This window comes from Lissotriton vulgaris, chromosome 7 (genome assembly GCF_964263255.1).
Source record: "Lissotriton vulgaris chromosome 7, aLisVul1.2, whole genome shotgun sequence".
NCBI lineage: Eukaryota > Metazoa > Chordata > Amphibia > Caudata > Salamandridae > Lissotriton > Lissotriton vulgaris.
The window spans coordinates 879,779,632-879,798,820 of record NC_141695.1 but is presented as its reverse complement, the minus strand read 5'-3'; the positions used below and the strand labels follow the sequence as shown (position 1 = coordinate 879,798,820).

The 19,189-nt window shown below is 49.6% G+C and overlaps 2 protein-coding genes across 3 annotated transcripts in view; both read left to right on the top strand.

Moving 5' to 3' along the window:
* The window catches only part of G3BP1 (G3BP stress granule assembly factor 1), a 366,859-nt gene that overhangs the window by 256,808 nt on the left and 90,862 nt on the right, over positions 1 to 19,189 (top strand). The window lies entirely within an intron of this gene.
* LOC147702603 (uncharacterized) lies at positions 16,115 to 18,658 on the top strand. Its single transcript, XM_086931270.1, has 2 exons — positions 16,115 to 17,858; positions 18,521 to 18,658. The coding sequence occupies exon 1, from the start codon at positions 16,454 to 16,456 to the stop codon at positions 17,522 to 17,524; it is 1,071 nt and encodes a 356-aa protein (XP_086787396.1). The 5' UTR covers positions 16,115 to 16,453; the 3' UTR covers positions 17,525 to 17,858; positions 18,521 to 18,658.

Here is a 19,189-nt window from a genome sequence, read left to right as displayed (position 1 = left end):
TACAGGAAGGAGAGGTTGTAGCCAATTGTGAGAAGTTGGCCTGATATGCAGTGCTCACTATTCTAGTGAACACTATGTATCAGTCCAGACAACCCTTATTGATGATTGGTTGTAAGTCAACCTTATAGACCAGCTATCCTAGTAGCGTGGATTCGAGCAGTCTAAGGCTAAAGACTCGAGAGGGCGTGTTAAGCCAGCTGTTATACCATCACATATACCCCTTGAACACCAAGTGAAAGGACACTACACACAAGTGTTATGAAAATAAACAGTGTATTTATTAGAATCACAACAGCCCTGTACTCTTTGTGAGGACAGGGTACTAAGCACAAAACAAAACTCTTACGAAAATACTTAAGTTAGCACAGTATATACAAATGCCCGAGGGGCACGGAAAACCATATACTCTGAAAGTGGAATGCGAAATAACTAGCAGGTAAGTACAGTACTAATAGGCTTTGGAATCGCTAGGTCTTGACTATAGAATCTTTAGATTACTTCTAGGAGGCCTAGGGGACTCGGGTGCAGAGTGTGCACTCTCACGCGGGATGCGGGACAAAGTCTATGGTAGCTAGATTTCACAGAGTTGGTGTTCTCGGGCGAACCCGACCTGGTAGGAGGAAAACGAAAGGGGATTCTGACCGTCCTGACGCTCTCAGAAACGGCCGCTCCCTGCTCCTGTGGTATCGTTCATATACTCGCTGTTCTGCCTGTAATACTCTTTCTCATATCCTGTTACTTGCCTTATCTTTGCATTGCGCCGCATTCATTGTAACCACTAGCGTGTGCATATTAGTTTATTTTGAGCGCTCTGCCGACTGAAACCACGAGCGTGCATTTATCATTCCATTGATAGCACTCTGCCGTTTGTAGCCACGAGCGTGTGTTTGTTTGTTTGTTTACTATTGTACTTTAGCGCTCTGCCGAGTGAAGCCATAAGCGTGGGTATATTAACCCATTCACAGTGCTCTGCCGATCTCTGCATTTCTGCTTGTCTCACGCGCATGCCCAGCTGTTATGTGCGCTAGCTACCACTTATCATAGCGCCTGTGTAATCTGCACATTGCCGAGGACCCCTCATTAATATTATAAGCATTGGAACCACCATCCACTCGGTGTGCCCCTTCCTGTAGCAAATTGGACTCGGATTCCATTTTGTTTGTTGTTTGTGCCTCAGAGCCCCTCCTCTCCGCCCGACCCCGCCTCCCTGCTGACCCTCCCTCCCACGGACTACATAGCCTAGCCCCCACCCCCAGTAACGCCGTGACCGTCCTGACGCTCTCAGAAACGGCCGCTCCCTGCTCCCTGCTCCCGTGGTATCGTTCATATACTCGCTGTTCTGCCTGTAATACTCTTTCTCATATCCTGTTACTTGCCTTATCTTTGCATTGCGCCGCATTCATTGTAACCACTAGCGTGTGCATATTAGTTTATTTTGAGCGCTCTGCCGACTGAAACCACTAGCGTGCATTTATCATTCCATTGATAGCACTCTGCCGTTTGTAGCCACGAGCGTGTGTTTGTTTGTTTGTTTACTATTGTACTTTAGCGCTCTGCCGAGTGAAGCCATAAGCGTGGGTATATTAACCAATTCACAGCGCTCTGCCGATCTCTGCATTTCTGCTTGTCTCACGCGCATGCCCAGCTGTTGTGTGTGCTAGCTACCACTTATCATAGCGCCTGTGTAATCTGCACATTGCCGAGGACTCCTCATTAATATTATAAGCATTGGAACCACCATCCACTCGGTGTGCCCCTTCCTGTAGCAAATTGGACTCGGATTCCATTTTGTTTGTTGTTTGTGCCTCAGAGCCCCTCCTCTCCGCCCGACACCGCCTCCCTGCTGACCCTCCCTCGCCCCTCCCCCTCCAACTACCCATATATGACAGATGCCTTTCCGCGCAGCGATCAAGCGCAGCGGTCGTGCCCAGTTCGCGCCGAAGGTAAGCCCGTCTACGCCCGTCCGCGCCTGGACCGCGCCCAGCGCCCGACCCCCTGGCCCTCGCATTGCCCGGCCCTCCCGCTTTACCTACGATACCTCCACCCTCCTAGCCCTTAACCCCGGCCGCTCCCCCAACTGCGTCCAAGCCGCTCCTGGACACACCCATGGACCTTTCTCATGCTACTCCTGCAAATTCCTCGGCACCGACAACAACTCCGCTACGACTACACCACAGATTCCCGACCCCAACCACCTACAATGCATCTTGCTCAACACCCGATCGTTCCACAGGCACGCCATTGACCTATGGAATCTACTAGACACCATCTCTCCGGACGTCGCCTTCCTAACAAACATGGATGAACGCCTCTTCCGCCCCAGACATCACCATTGCCATCCCAGAAGATTATAAGATCATACGCAAGGACCGTACCGGCCACACAGAAGGAGGAATCGCTATCGTCCATAAGAAATCCATCCACATCTCAACCAGCTCTGACGTCAATCTCGCAAACTCTGAACACCTTCACTTCCAGATCCTCATCGACCCCAAGACCACACTCAGAGGCACCCTCCTTTACAGACCTCCAGGACCCCGCGCACAATTTAGTGAGGACATCACGGACTTCATCATTCCGCACGCGCTCCCCTCCAAAGATTGCATCCTTCTGGGAGACCTCAATTTTCACCTTGAAAAGAACAACGACCACAACTCCACCACCCTTCTGGACAACCTCGCCAACCTCGGACTTAAACAACTGGTCACTTCCCCCACCCACATCGCAGGTCACACACTCGACCCTATCTTCACCTCCAGCAATCATGTCTCCTTCAGCCACACTACGGCTCTCCTCTGGACTGACCACAGCTGCGTTCACTTTACCTACAACAATCCCAAACCCAACAACCACCCCCAACCAACTCTGCAAAGAAACTGGAACAAAATCACCATCGACCAGATCTCCTCATCGCTTCTTCTAAACCCCCCAGCCCACTCCTCAAACCCCGACCGAGCCGCCACCAACCTCACCCTATGGTTATCCAACAGCGCCGACATCCTAGCACCACTGAAAAAACGACAAAGCAAACTTGGCAGCAAGAAGGCCTCCTGGTTCAACGATGATCTTAAGAAATCCAAGAAACTCTGCCGCTCCCTTGAGAAGGCCTGAAAAAAAGACCCAACCACCAGCACCAAGGACGCCTTCAAAAACGCCTCCCGCATACACCACCAACTGATCCGAAAGGCCAAGAAAACCGCCTTCAAGGACCGACTAGATAACAACGCCCACAACAGCAAGGAACTTTTCAACATCGTCAAGGAATTTACCAATCCCTCGGCCAACTCTAACGACATCACCCCCTCTCAAGCCCTCTGCGACTCCCTAGCCTCATTCTTCCACAACAAAATTGCAGACATCCACAACAGCTTCGACAACCAACCCGGAGACCAACCCATCCAACCATCTGCTGGACCTTCACCCCCCTCGAACATCCTTAATGACTGGAACCCTATCTCCACTGAGGACACCATCCGCCTGATGAACTCCATCCACTCAGGATCCCCCACAGACCCATGCCCTCACCACATCTTCAACAAAGCAGACTCCATCATAGCATCGCACCTCCGAGACGTCATCAACTGCTCCTTCTACTCCGCCACCTTCCCGGAAAGCTGGAAACACGCTGAACTCAGCGCCCTTCTGAAAAAACCCACAGCGGACCCCACCGAACTCAAAAACTACCGCCCCATCTCGCTCCTTCCATTCCCGGCCAAAGTCATCGAGAAAGCTGTCAACAACCAGCTCGCCGCCTTCCTCGAAGCCAACAAATCCCTCAACTCCTCACAGTCCGGCTTCCGAGCAAAACACAGCACTGAGACCGCCCTCATCGCAGCAACAGACGACATTCGAACCCTACTGGACAATGGAGACACAGTCGCCCTCATCCTCCTCGACCTCTCCGCAGCCTTCGACACAGTCGGCCATAGCACCCTTCTACAGCGCCTCAGAAACATCGGAATCCAAGGAAAAGCACTAGAATGGATCACCTCGTTCCTCACCGGAAGAACCCAGAGAGTCCGCCTTCCACCATTCAAGTCAGAGGCCACTGAAGTCATCTGCGGCGTACCACAAGGATCTTCACTCAGCCCCACCCTTTTCAACGTATACATGAGCCCCCTCGCGGCCATCGCCCGCCAACACAACCTCAACATCATCTCCTACGCGGATGACACTCAACTGATCCTATCACTCACCAATGACCCTAGCACCGCCAAAACTAACCTACACGAAGGAATGAAAGAAGTAGCCGAATGGATGAAACACAGCCGCCTGAAACTGAACTCAGATAAAACAGAAGTCCTTATCTTAGGTACCTCCCCCTCTGCATGGGACGACTCTTGGTGGCCAGAAGCCCTTGGAAAAGCACCCATCCCGACAGACCACGCACGGAACCTGGGCGTCATCCTGGATTCCTCACTTTCGATGCACAAACAAGTCCACGCCGTCTCTTCATCCTGCTTCAACATTCTTTGCATGCTCAAAAAAACATTTCGTTGGATCCCCACCGAAACTAGGAAAACGGTCACCCACGCTCTGGTCACGAGCCGACTGGACTATGGAAACACCCTCTACGCCGGTACTACCGCCAAACTCCAGAAAAAACTCCAACGAATCCAAAACGCCTCAGCCAGGCTCATATTAGACATCCCGCGTAAAGAACATCTCTAGCCACCTGAAAAACCTCCACTGGCTTCCCGTCAATAAGAGGATCACTTTCCGGCTCCTAACCCACGCACACAAAGCACTCTACGAAATCGGACCAGAATGCCTCAACACTCGACTGTCCTTCTACACCCCCTCCCGCCAGCTACGATCATCCAACCAAGCCCTTGCCACACTGTACCTCGCATCAACAAAACCACCATGGGAGGTAGATCCTTCTCCTACCTGGCAGCTAAAACCTGGAACTCACTTCCCACTTACCTTCGCCTTACCCAGAACCACCTAGCATTCAGAAAGCAACTTAAAACGTGGATATTTGACAAGTAATTCCCCACCCCTCCTCAAGCGCCTTGAGACCCTCTGGGTATGTAGCGCGCTATATAAATCCTTTGACTTGACTTGACCCTTGGATAGTGAGGCTATGCTGGGGCACCGAAATGCCGAAGTTACCTAGCCCAGGGGCTGCAGCTGCATGGGTCTCAAAAGACGTCGGGAATCCTCGTAGACGGACCAGGAGCCTGGAAGAAAGATGCTGGCAGGCGACCAGTGAAGAGTTCGAAGTGATCCAAGCCTGGATCTTGAAGATGGACGATACCTGAAAGCAGAGGGGACCAAGTTCGAGACTACTAGCCAGTAGTCAGGTGGCACCAGGAGGGCACCGGATGGTAGTCACCTCGACTAGGTGAGTGGGCGACGCTGGGCTCTGCAGATCTCACGGACCAGGAGGCGTTGTCGGCGACCAGGATGGAGGAGCTAGCTGTCCCACGATGGATGAAGCTGTCGGCGTCGCTGGACCCAGGATTGGGCAACAAAGCCTTGGCTAATTCAAGCCCACGCGGTGGACCTAAAATGGCGTCTGGAGTGGACCAGGAGGGTCCGGGGTGCTCCTCTTTTGGAAGGGAGCAAGGGCCAGTCTGGAGCAACCAGACCAGTAGCAGTGATGTCGTCGGGCGTCGTTAAGAAGGCCACAAGCCAGCGGGCTAGTAGCCAAACAACGCGGTGAGCAGCAAAAAGCAGAAGGGCCCCACGCAGATCGTGGAGATGCTGGGAGGCTGAACTTCGGTGCTGGGGCTGCTCAGGGTCGGGGCTTCTCAGACCCCAAAGCACTCACCAGAGGATCCCTCGGCGGTCGTGCTGGAAAGAAGTCGTGCAGTCTTGAAGATGGCCGGTCCCTCGAGGTCTCGTCACACTCACGGTTCTCAGCTTTGCTGTAGAGTAGAGTTGAGTAGAGGTCAGAGGTGCCAGAGAAGCCGGTTCTCGTCGAGCTGGGCAGCCGGATTCCGGAGGAAGGACTTGCAGCAGACCGCAGTGTTCTTAAGATGGTGCCTGCGGATGCAGGGTGACTACTCCTTAGTCACAAGGGAGAATCTTGAAGAAGAAATCTTGAAGTCCTTTCGCAGAAAGTCGTGTCTTGATTCCAAAGATGATCTAATTTGGAAGGGGGCCCTCTCCTAACTTTATACTAGGAAAAGGGGCTGACCCGGTGACTAGGTCCTGCCTATGGGTGGGACTAGGAGGGGGGTGGTCACACCCCTCTCCCATGCCGGACTTTCCCCAGGCCAGGGGCTGGTGTGCCCCTGGAACTGGTTCTGACCGGCCTATGCGTAGTGAGCACCGGGGTGCCACTCAGCAGTCACCTTCCTGTAAAGCCCTGCCTACCCAGGATACACAAAACCCTGTCTGGGATGGTGCTAGCACCGCCCCGGACAGGAAACCCTTTTTCCAAGCTCTCCTCGCTGGAAGGACTCCCAGCAGCAGGAGGTCAGACTCGTGTCTGTGGTGGCAGCATCCATTTTGTGGAGCTGAGGCTTCGTTTAACTTTAACCGGGGTTCACAGTTACATACATGTCGTGTCCCTCTAGAAGGGTGGAATGCTAACCCCGTCGCCAGAATTGGCGAGGGGTTAGTATTCCAATTCGTATGACACCTTACTCGACATGTTTTGATAAAGCAATACCAAAGATAGCATTTAACCGCGAGGATTATAATGCACTTAAGAGTATATGGTATGCGTTATCCTGGAACAGCTATTAGGACTTGGTTCCGCAAGCTGCAAACGGGCTCAGCTCATGCCAGAGCACCATTTCACATGATTCCAAGCACTCTGCCTTCAGGATTGTCAAGGCCTGCCATAGGAGTGACTGATAGGAATCTGTGTCCATTTTTAGGGTTAGATATAGGTATACTATATCTATAGCAAAGGGTGATTACACCACCTTGCCCCAGCTGTCGTGCAGTCAGTTGTGTCAGATTTAGATGGCCATCCAGGGGTGGCATAAAACCAATTGGAAATGTACCTAAGGTACATGGAATCCATTTTACAGAGAGAGCAGTAGGCCTGGGGTCCTGATTGGCAGGGTCCCAGGTCGACTATTTCAAAAACCAGCTAAAACACAGGGCAAAAAGTTGGGGGCAACCATAGTCAGGAGGTACCTTCCTACACCAATCAGGTCATCAGCGCCACAGTAGATACCTCTGACCTTGCGGCCCATGGCTACTCACATGGAATTTGCTCCCGTCGTTCGGCCTGGCTCCGCCTGACAATACTCAAGCCGGATGCCCAGATAAAGATATTGAACCTCCTCTTCAATGGTACTTCCCTGTTCGAGGCATATGGGCTGCAGATGGTACATTATGAATAGATCGCCATCTGGTGTTGGGCTCGGATGATTGCACTTGTTTTTCTCTTGGAGAGTCTTTTGTAGACTGGCGACTCCTCCTTTGGTTGCTAATGCGCATGGGCATCGGCTCCATCCTTAGATTGTTTTTTTCCGCCATCGGGTTCGGATGAGGATCGAGGCGCTCCAGATCGACTTCGAGAAGAAGTGATATTTCGGCGCGTATTCCCTTTCCAATTCGACGGTATTGTTATCGAACGCGATTTCATTTCCATTCCGACGCGTTTCGAGTCCAACATAAAACATTTTCTTCTACGTCGACGACCGAGATGCCTTTTCTTGACGTAGTCCAGCCCGGATTCCATGGAAAGGACTCCATTTAAGAAATTTCAAACGTGTGGTGCTAAGTTCCCACACAAGGACCTACACGAGGTGTGTAATCTCTGCCTATCACCTGAACACGAATCCAGGGACTGCGAAGCCTGCGCAGCATTCTCCTCCAAGTCAACGATTAGAAACCGCCGAGCTCGAAGACCCGAGGTTTCGAGAATGCAGTCGGAGGCAATCCCGGAGCTGTTCGAAGACCAGCACCTCGAAGAAGAAGAGGAATATGAAGAAGAGTCGGGGTCGGAAGGGGACGAGTCGGAAGTCGAGGAAATCGACGTTCAACAAACCGTGAGTGACGACGTCCCCTTACCAAAAAACGACCCCGTGTGGTACCGACCCCGCCTTCGAGCCCGGTCAGACCACTAAAGAAAGTTTCCGACGCCCCGCCTTCGGGCCCGGCAACGAAACCAAAACAGAAACCGAAACTCTCGGCCTCCCACCATGTCGAATCCGAGAAATGGTCGACAACGACTTCGACACCGAAGCTTCATACAAAGGAAAGCTCGGCATCGAAACATTCCATGTCGAAACTGAAACATGCTTCGACGTCAAACTCACTCGACACCGAAAAAATCGGAATCGAGCAGATCCTCGTTGCCGAAAACACAAAACATTGACGGTCAGAAGCAAAGGCACCTTTCGGAACCAAAGACTTCGGTACCAACACAGGAGCAGCAAACAGATCCAAAACAAAAGACTTTGTTTATCGATCCACAAACTGGCACGGTAGTGACGAAACCACCGAAAAAGAGGAAAAATGAACAGCTAGTCGACAAAGCTCTTCCTCCTAAAAAGAGAACAATGGGGAAGAATACAACTCCTCCTCCTTCTCCTCTGACTAGAATCACACCTTCTTCTCCAATCCCTCACACTATGCCAGTTATTCCTCCACCTTCTACACCAAGACCATCTACACCTCAGACAGATGTAGACAGTGATACAGGGGAGGGAGAACCTCATGGGGATGATGACACTATCCCAGATGAGGAAGACCCATGGGAGAATTATGATGCAGGGTCAGATGATGACGACAACAACCCAGAGTTATACCCCTTAAAACCTTCACCACCTGATAACTCCGGTTTTGTACAGCTCATTAATAGGGCAGCAAAATACCATAAGGTAGATCTACATACAGAACCTCAAATAGAGGATTTCCTATTAGAAACACTACCTGCTGCACAAAGAACATCAGGCACTCTACCTATGCTAAAGGGTCTTCTCAGTCACACAATAGACATATTCAAAGACCCAGTGAGGGCTAGGGTGTTAAACCCAAGAATTGATAAAAAGTATAAGGCAGCCCCAAAGGACCCAATATTTATCAAAGGACAGGTACCTCTGGACTCGCTTGTAGTTACAAACGCTCGTAAAAGAGCTAACTCATTATCTACAGGAGAAGCCCCTCCTCCTGATAAGGAGTCAAAGTTAATAGATGCATCAGGCAAAAGAGTAGCATCCCAAGCAGCAAACAGCTGGCGCATAGCTAATACACAAGCGCTACTTGCACGCTATGATAGGGCGCATTATGATGAGTAAGAAAAACTCATCACACATCTTCCTAAGGAACATCAGAAAAGGGCAGATCAGCTTATACAGGAAGGAAAGATGACAACCAACACTTCCATTAAGTGCGCCTTAGACGCGGCTGACACTGCAGCAAGATCCATCAACAGTATCATTCTAAGAAGACATGCATGGCTTAGGGTCTCAGGGTTCAAACAAGAAGTACAAACATCTTTATTGAACCAACCTTTTGATCAAAAAACACTCTTCGGCTCAGGTACAGATGAGACCTTAGAAAAGATGAAAAAGGACACAAACGGCTAAGTCAATGGGAGCATTACAACAGCCAACTCAAAGGGGTTCCTTTCAGAGATCCACCTATAGAGGGGGCTCAAAAAATACAGGCATAAGTCAGCAATCTACCTCTTTTATACCAACATCACCCAGAGGTAATTCAAGAGGCAGTTACAGAGGTAACAACAACAAGGATAGAGGTCGCGGAAATAATAACAACCACAACTCCCCAACCCCAAAACAGTGACTTCATAGAACTCCCCCCAGACCACATAACACCGGTCGGGAAACGTCTATCACAGTTCCTACCTGTCTGGGAAAACATCACATCAGACAAGTGGGTGAGACAAATTATCCAACATGGTTATTGCCTAGAACTTACAGCTACCCCACCAAATATCCCCCCCCCCGACAGCGTCCAAAGAGTCAAGACCATCTGACATTGTTAAAGCAAGAAGTACTATCACTGTTACAAAAGCATGCCATAGAAAAGGTTCCAAAACATCAGCAAGAGACAGGAGTATACTCCCTATAATTCCTAATCCCCAAAAAAGACGGGTCTCTAAGGCCAATCTTAGACCTCCGACCTCTCAATGCATACATAAACTCGGAACATTTCCACATGGTAACGCTCCAACAAGTACTTCCTTTACTGAAGAAAGGGGACTTTCTTTCTACACTGGATCTCAAAGACGCTTACTTTCACATCCCAATTCACAAAGCCCACAAAAAATACCTCAGGTTTGTAGTAGAAGGACAACATTACCAGTTCAAAGTCCTTCCGTTTGGTGTCACAACTGCACCAAGGGTGTTCACAAAATGCCTAGCAGTAGTGGCAGCACACCTAAGAAGACAACAAATACATGTCTTCCCTTACTTGGACGATTGGCTAATAAAGGCCAAGTCACAGGAACAATGTCTTCAGAACACGCAGAAGACCATTCAATTGCTGCACCAGATAGGGTTTACGGTGAACTACAAAAAATCCCACCTACAACCAAACAAGATTCAACAATACCTAGGGGCTACTATAGACACAGAAAGAACCAAAGCATACCCCAATCCAATCAGGATCCAAACAATAAGCACGCTGATCCAAAAATTTCAACCACAACACTCACTACCAGCTCGAGTGTTCATGCAGCTGCTGGGTATGATGTCCTCCTGCATACTGCTCATACCACATGCCAGACTACAAATGCGTCCACTACAGGAGTGTCTAGCGACACAGTGGAATCAGGCTCAAGGTCAGATTACAGATCTGGTGTTGGTAGACGACCGCACACATCGCTCTCTGAAGTGGTGGAACACAACAAACATTTCCAAGGGACGGTCGTTCCTAGAACCGATTCCACAGGTGATGCTGACAGCGGACGCATCGCTCACCGGATGGGGAGCACATATGGACAAATACACAGTGCAGAGAAAATGGAGTGTACAGCAAAAGAGACTGCACATCAATTACCTGGAACTACTAGCATTATTTCAAGCATTAAAAGCTTTCCAAATGCAAATACCCAACAAAGCAGTCCTGATCAGAACAGACAACATGACTGCAATGTATTACATTCAAAAACAGGGGGGAGACAGGCTCTCTCCAACTGTCCAGACTAGCACAGGACATTTGGAGATGGGCCATTCTTCAAAAGATCTACCTGTTAGCCGAACACCTACCAGGAGTTCAAAATCAGATAGCAGACATCCTAAGCAGAGAGTCGGAACAAGTACACGAATGGGAACTGCACGACCAAATACTGCAGCCATTCTTCCAAAGATGGGGGCAACCAGAGATAGATCTATTTGCCACTCATCAGAACGCAAAATGCCAAAACTTCGCATCCAGGTACCCACTCCACCGGTCCCAGGGCAATGCGATATGGATAAATTGGTCCAACAAATTTGCTTACGCTTTTCCCCCTCTCCCACTAATTCCATTAGTGGTTCGGAAACTGCAACAATATTCAATGACAATGATACTAGTAGCACCCACGTGGGCAAGACCGCCATGGTTCACCACTCTACTGCAACTCTCACAGGTGCCACATCAAAAGCTGAGATTATTACCCATGCACCTTACACAGAATCATGGAGAAATAATGCACCCAGATCCCAAACAATTGAACCTAGCGATCTGGCTCCTGAGGACATAGAATTTGGATACTTAAATTTACCTCCAGACTGTATGGAAATCATTAAACAAGCAAGACGTCCTACAACCAGAGCATGCTATGCACCAAAACGGAAAAGGTTTGCTGTATACTGTAACAGTAATAACATCAACCCTCTGGAAGCATCCACTAAACCGATTATTTGCTATTTACTACACTTGCAGCAATGTAACCTAGTATACACCTCTATTAGAGTTCATCTCGCAGCTATAGCGCCGTACCTACAAAACAGACAACATCTTTCCCTGTTTAAAGTACCAGCAATAAAAGCTTTCATGGAAGGCCTCAAAAGGGTCATTCCACCAAGACTACCACCTTCCCCAGTCTGGAATCTCAGCATAGTACTTACCAGACTAATGGGACCACCCTTTGAACCTATGCATAGGTGTGAAATACAATTCCTCACATGGAAGGTGGCCTTTCTCATAGCTATCACTTCACTCAAAAGAGTAAGTGAATTGCAAGTGTTTACAATACAAGAACCATTTATGCAGTCACACCAAAATAAAGTGGTTCTTAGAACAAACCCAAAATTCTTACCTAAAGTAATTTCGGCATTCCACATTAATCAGTCAGTGGAACTACCGGTCTTATTTCCAAAACCACAGACGGTAGCAGAAAGGGCCCTACATACATTAGATGTCAGAAGGGCAATATTGTACTACATAGAAAAAACACAAACTTTCAGAAAAACAAAACAGCTTTTCGTAGCGTTTTCTCCTACACATAAGGGCAATCCCATCTCTAAAGCAGGCATTGCCAGGTGGATTGTAAAATGTGTACAAATATGCTACTTAAAAGCAAAGAGGACATTAACTGTTCCTCCCAGAGCTCACTCTACACGTAAACTAGGAGCATCTATGGCATTCTTAGGAAACATTCCACTAGATGACATATGCAAAGCAGCTACCTGGGTTACACCGCATACCTTCACAAAACACTATTGTGTAGATGTGCATACAACACAGCAAGCTAGAGTGGGACAAGCTGTATTAAAGACTTTATTTCAGACTGTTGCACAGACACGGGTGACCACCGCTAGGGAGATAACTGCTGTATAGTCTATTCATAATGTACCATCTGCAGCCCATATGCCTCGAACGGAATATGCTACTTACCAGTATGCATCTGTTCTTGGCATAGAGGGCTGCAGAGTGGTACATGCCCTCCCAGCCTCCCCGGAAACCTGTGTCTGTTCCAACACTATCTTATTTAGATACACTTACATGGGCATTTCTATCTGTATTCTATCATACTACTCCATCTAACCCTACTAAGGCAAAACAATCGAAGGATGGAGCCGATGCCCATGCACACTAGCAACCAAAAGACTCCAAGAGAAAAACAAGTGCAATCATCCGAGCCCAACACCAGATGGCGATCTATTCATAATGTACCACTCTGCAGCCCTCTATGCCAAGAACAGATGCATACTGGTAAGTAGCATATTCCTTTTGGGACACACGACGAAATGTTCACAATGAAAGTGGAAATAGATACTGTCAAGGCTGTGGGCTTAGAAAAGCGCAAGGAATTCAAGAAGTGCTTTCGCCAAGGATACAGGAGGTCTTTTCAGCAGAGGGTTCAAACCCATCAGTGGACATCCCAGTCTCAGCAGAAAACGCAGTTCCAGCAGCGACGTCCTGGCAGAGGCAACAATAACAAACAGCAGTCTGCCTCCAAGCCGTTGCTTACTCAACGACTGTTCGCCACTCCAGTGGGAGGGAGTGTTTCTCATCATCTGGCAGAGTGGAGATCCATAACAAAGGACAGATGGGTGCTGAATATTGTGCAGCATGGTTACTTGCATAGGGTCAAATCCCCCCTCCGCAAGTCCTCCTTCAGGCAAGGCACCTTCCCCGATTCCACAGTCAACTGCTGCAAGACGAAGTCTCCGTCCTCCTCAAAAAGATGGCCATAGAGGAGGTTCCCCCCATGCAAAGAAATCAAGGAGTCTCCTCCTGGTATTGTTTGGTTAAAAAAAGAGGAACAGTCAAAGAATACAGGCCCATTCTGGATCTACGGCTGCTGAACAAATTCATCCAAAAAGAAAAGTTCTGCATGCTCGCCCTGCACCAGATCTTCCCGCATCTCCATCAGGGAGACTGGATGTGTGCCATCGACCTGCAGGACGCTTACTTCCACATACCAGTGTCAGTCAAGCACCGAAAATTTCTAAGGTTTCAGATCGGACGCAATCACTACCAGTATCGAGTGCGTCCGTTTGGCCTGAAATCTGCACCCGGACATTCTCCAAGTGCATGGCGGTAGTGGCTGCTTTTCTTAGCAATAGAAAGATCTTCGTCTATCCATATCTAGACGATTGGCTGTTGAAAAGCTCCACTAAGACTCTGCTTCAGAACCATCTGTCGTTCTGCCTCAAAATGATGGACCCATTGGGTCTTCAGGTCAATCTAAAGCAGTCCGTACTCGATCCTTCCCAACGGATTCACTACCTGGGCGCTTCCCTGGACTCTGTACAGGCAAGCGTGTGTCCTTCGGAGGAGAGGTTTTCATCTATGCTCCGGAAGGGTCGCCTTCTACTGGACACTCACGCCCCCACAGCCAGATAAGTGTCCTCTCTCCTGGGGTCGATGGCCTCTTGCATCTACATTGTGCCCAATGCTCGCCTTCACATGAGGCCTCTGCAGCAAGCCCTCGAGGACCAATGGTCTCAGAGATCGGGTCAAGGGAAGACCGTGTCTTGCTTTCTCAAGAAGCCAGGGACTTGATAAGATGGTGGTTGAAACGGACCAATCTTATCACGGATGCTTTCCTTCAAGGCTGGGGTGCTCACAAGTTCAAGGCCTCTGGTCCGAAGTAGAGCAAGGCTACCATATCAACTTCATGGAGCTTCAAGCAGTTCATCTGGCTCTCAAGTCTCTTTACCCTTCTCTGCGCACCAACTACCTCCAGATTCAGACGGACAACACGACAACCATGTTCTATCTGAACAAGCAGGAAGGCACGAGGTCAAGAGTCTTGTCTCTGGAAGCACAAGCCATCTGGCACTGGCTCCTGGCAAGGGGCCTTTCCATCATGGCAGTTCATCAACCAGGACTTCAAAACGTCCAAGCAGACTACCTAAGCAGATTCTTCGTAGAAGCGCACGATTGGGTGATCAATGAGGAAGTCATGCAGGAGGTTTTTCTGCGCTGGGGCGTACCGGACATAGACCTGTTCGCAGACTCGGCCAATGCAAAATGCCCTGGTTCGAGGCATGTGGGCTGCTGAATTCATATCTGTACATAGATCGCCGCCTAGTGTTGGGTCCAAATGATTGCACATTGTTGTCCTGGAAGAGTCTTCGAAGTATCACGGGATAGGTGGCTCCTCCCCTGGACTACAGTGCGCATGGGCATCGACTCCATCCTCAGATTGTTTTTTTCCGCCATTGGGTTCGGATGTCTTTGGGTTCCCTCTTGTCTGAATCGATAAAAAAACTTTCTTAAGACCAAAAGGTCTTTAGTCTAATCGTCGGTATAGTCTTGCGTTCGGTCTTAGTTTCCAGCTCGGTCCCGAGCCGGATTCCCTACACCCGCGTGCTTTCAACGCGGAAGGCCCAGTCAACGCTTCAGACACTATCGACAGTTCATCATGGACCGTAGTCCATTTAAACGATGTCCTGTCTGCAACTCGAAGTATCCCCACATCGACGTCCACCCGGTGTGCAACAAGTGTCTGTCGCCGGACCATGATGAAGCCAAGTGTATGGCTTGTTCCCGCTTCAGGTCCAAGAAGACGCTTAAGCTTCGACGAGCTGTGCGCCAGGAGGCCCAGCATGCTGCACCGGCGCCTGACCCTCACTGAATTCGGCTGTGCTGTGGCTGCCAAAGTGTTTATTGTCGCACCCAGATACTGCCGTATGTGGACGGGCTGGAGGTGGGATTTTGGATAATTCAGTGAGAATCCCAGATCGTGCAGGAGGTGAATGGTGTGGGACACGTGGGCGGCACACTGCTGGGCTGACTTCGCCTGGATGAGCCAGTCGTCCAGATAAGGGTAGACATGGATGTTTCGTCTCCTTAGGTGCGCCGCCACTGTCGCTAGGCACTTTGTGAACACCCTGGGTGCCGTGGTGACTCGGAAAGGAAAAACCATGAACTGATAGTGTTGGTTTTGTATGGTGAACTGGAGGTACTTCCTGTGTGATGGGTGCAGTGGAATGTGAAAGTACGCATCCCTTAGGTCCAAAGTTGCGAGAAAATCCCCCTGACTGAGCAACGGGAGCACTTGCTGCAGGGTCAGCATATGGAAGTGCTCCAACAGGATGTACTGGTTGAGGGGCCTGAGGTCCAGGATGGGCCTGAGGGACCCGTCCTTCTTTGGTATTAAGAAGTACAGGGAGTAGACTCCTGTGCCTGTTTCCTGCACAGGCACGAGCTCTATTGCTCCTTTTTGCAGCATGACGGTGACCTCCTGATGCAATAAGTGCAAATGCTCGGCAGACATAGGACTGTGTCTTGGGGGTATGTTGGGTGGAGTGGATGTTAACTCCAGACAATAACCGTATTGTACAAGTTTTCTGACCCACCTGTCTGTGGTGATGGTTCGCCAGACTGGCAGCAACTGCTTCAGGAGTGCTTAGCACGTCAGTGGACTCAGGCTCACGGACAGTTAAAAGACCTAGTGTTGGTGAGCGGTCGGGCATACAACTCTCTGCATTGGTGGAATCCACGAAACCTTTGCAAGGGACGACCGTTCCAAGAGCCTGTGCCACAGATCATCCTGACAACGGACGCTTCTCTCCAGGGATGGGGAGCTCATGTACTCCATTACACTGTGCAGGGACTATGGACGCAACAGCAACGGAAGATGCACAGCAATGTTCTGGAACTGAAGGCTTTCAAAGTACATCTGTGCAACAAGGTCGTGTTGATCCGGACGGACAACATGACAGCCATGTACTACATTCAGAAGCAGGGAGGTACCCACTCTCCGCAGCTGTCTCATCTGGCTCAGAGCTTGTGGAAGTGGGCCATTCAAAGGAACATATTCCTCATGGCAGATCACCTCCCGGGCAAGGACAATCAGGTGGCGGACCTGCTCAGCAGGTACAGCCACCAGATGCACGAGTGGGAGATACATCCATCAGTGGGGTCATCCAGGGATAGACCTGTTCGCCACAAGGGAGAACTCAAAATGCCAAAGCTTCGCCGCCAGGTTTCCACACCCACAGTCGCAGGGCAATGTGATATGGATGAACTGGTCAGGCAGATTTGCGTACGCTTTCCCCCCAGCACCTCTGATACCGCTGGTGGCACGCACGCTCAGGCAGCACTCGATGACTCTCATCCTGGTTGCTCCAACATGGGCTCGCCAACCATGGTACACCACGTTTCTAGAACTGTCCGTGGTACCGCATCAAAGGCTACGCCTCACACCCAGCCTTCTGACGCAGAGCCATGGCGACATTCAGCATCCAGATCCGCAACAGCTGAACCTTGCGATCTGGCTCCTGAGGTCTTAGAGTTTGGCTACCTAAACTTGCCTCCTGACTGCATGGACATCATCCGGGAGGCGAGGAAGCCCACCACAAGAGCATGCTATGCGGCGAAGTGGAAGCGGTTTATCATTTACTGTGCAGACCACAACATTAACCCACTAGATGCATCTATTCAGAACATAATTTGTTATCTTTTCCATCTCTACAAATGTAATTTGGCCTATGCTTCCATTCACATACATCTATCTGCAATGGCTGCTTATCTCCAAAACAGGCAGCACCTCTCCCTTTTCAGGGTGCCTGCCATTAAAGCCTTTCTTGAAGGGCTCAAGCGAGTCATTCCTCCGCGGACTCCACCAGCTCCGGAGTGGAACCTTAATGTGGTCCTCACTAGGCTGATGGGTCCCCCCTTTGAACCACTGCATTCCTGCGAGATTTAATTCTTGACATGGAAAGTAGCTTTCCTTATAGCGATTACATCGCTGCAACGAGTTAGTGAGCTCCAGGCACTAACTATCCAAGAGCCATTTATTCAAATTCATTCTAACAGGGTGGTGCTTCGCACTAACCCTAAATTCCTTCCTAAAGTATTATCTCAATTCCATATTAACCAAACTATTGAATTACCTGTGTTCTTCCAAAATCCTGAGTCATTGGCGGAGAGAATGCTCCACACCCTTGACGTCAAAAGGGCCCTGATGTATTACATCGATAGGACCAAGGATTTTTGGAAAACTAAACAACTCTTTGTTGTCTTTGCGCCACAACACAAAGGTAACCCCATTTCCAAAGCTGGTATAGCTAGGTGGATCGTTAAATGTATTCAGATCTGCTATCTGAAAGCCAAACGTACTCTCACCATTCCGCCAAGTGCCCACTCCACCAGAAAGTTGGGGGCCTCCATGGCTTTCCTTGGAAATATTCCTTTGGAAGACATATGTAGAGCAGCCACATGGTCTACCACACACACATTTACAAAGCATTATTGTGTTGATGTGCACTCCAAACAGCAGGCAGCTGTAGGGCAGGCTGTTCTAAAAACACTTATCCAAACTGCTGCAGCTGGCACAGGCGGCCCCCGTTAATGGAGGGACTGCTATGTATTCTATGCACAGATATGAATTCAGCAGCCCACATGCCTCGAACCGAATATGCTACTTACCAGTATGCATCTGTTCTTGGCATGTAGGGCTGCTGACATTCATATCGCCCGCCCTCCTCCCCGGCGCCTGTAGCAGCTGCAGAATTCACATATACTTCGAGCATGGTCATCATTCACTTAGTTTCACTCCATCTTGGTCACAATGGCTAAAAACAATCTGAGGATGGAGTCGATGCCCATGCGCACTGTAGTCCAGGGGAGGAGCCACCTATCTCGTGATACTTCGAAGACTCTTCCAGGACAACAATGTGCAATCATCCGGACCCAACACTAGGCGGCGATCTATGTTATGTTATGTTATGTTATGTTACGGTGCATTTTTATAGCGCACGGCTACTCTAAAAGAGTGTCCCGGCGCTTTCCACAGGCAACTTACAGTGTCAAATCAACATAACAAGTAAGACAGAACCCCAAAAAAAGAGAAAGAAAGAAAACCCACCTAAACAGAATGATTAAAAAGCCAAGTCTTCAAATTCTTCCTGAATTGAAGCAAGTTGGGAGTGCTGCGGAGTGCCAAAGGAAGCGCATTCCACAGCTGGGAAGCCTTGAGGCTAAAAGAACGCCCCCCAATACGGGCCTTCCTCACGCGTGGGACCACCGCAGTGAACAGGGATTCTGAACGCAATGAGCGAGCTGGGCAATAAAAAGCTAGTCTTTTCTTCAGGTATCCTGCGCCTGAGCCAAACAGAGCCTTGTGCACCAGCGTCAAGGATTTAAAGACAATCCGCTTCCGGATAGGAAGCCAATGGAGCGTCTGCAGCAACACCGAAGCCCGTGCTCGTCTATGCAGACCAAAGATTGCCCGGGCTGCCGAGTTCTGTGCCACCTGCAGACGCTGAACCAAGTAATCCGGGAGGCCTAAGAAAAGGGCGTTAGCGTAATCTAGCCTGGATCCGATGAGCGCCTGCACCGTAATCCGTCTGTGCTCTGCAGACAAAAGGGG

What these genes read in the sequence shown, in the direction of transcription:
- LOC147702603 (XM_086931270.1), top strand. Translation starts at nt 16,454, where the DNA reads ATGCACAGCAATGTTCTGGAACTGAAGGCTTTCAAAGTACATCTGTGC.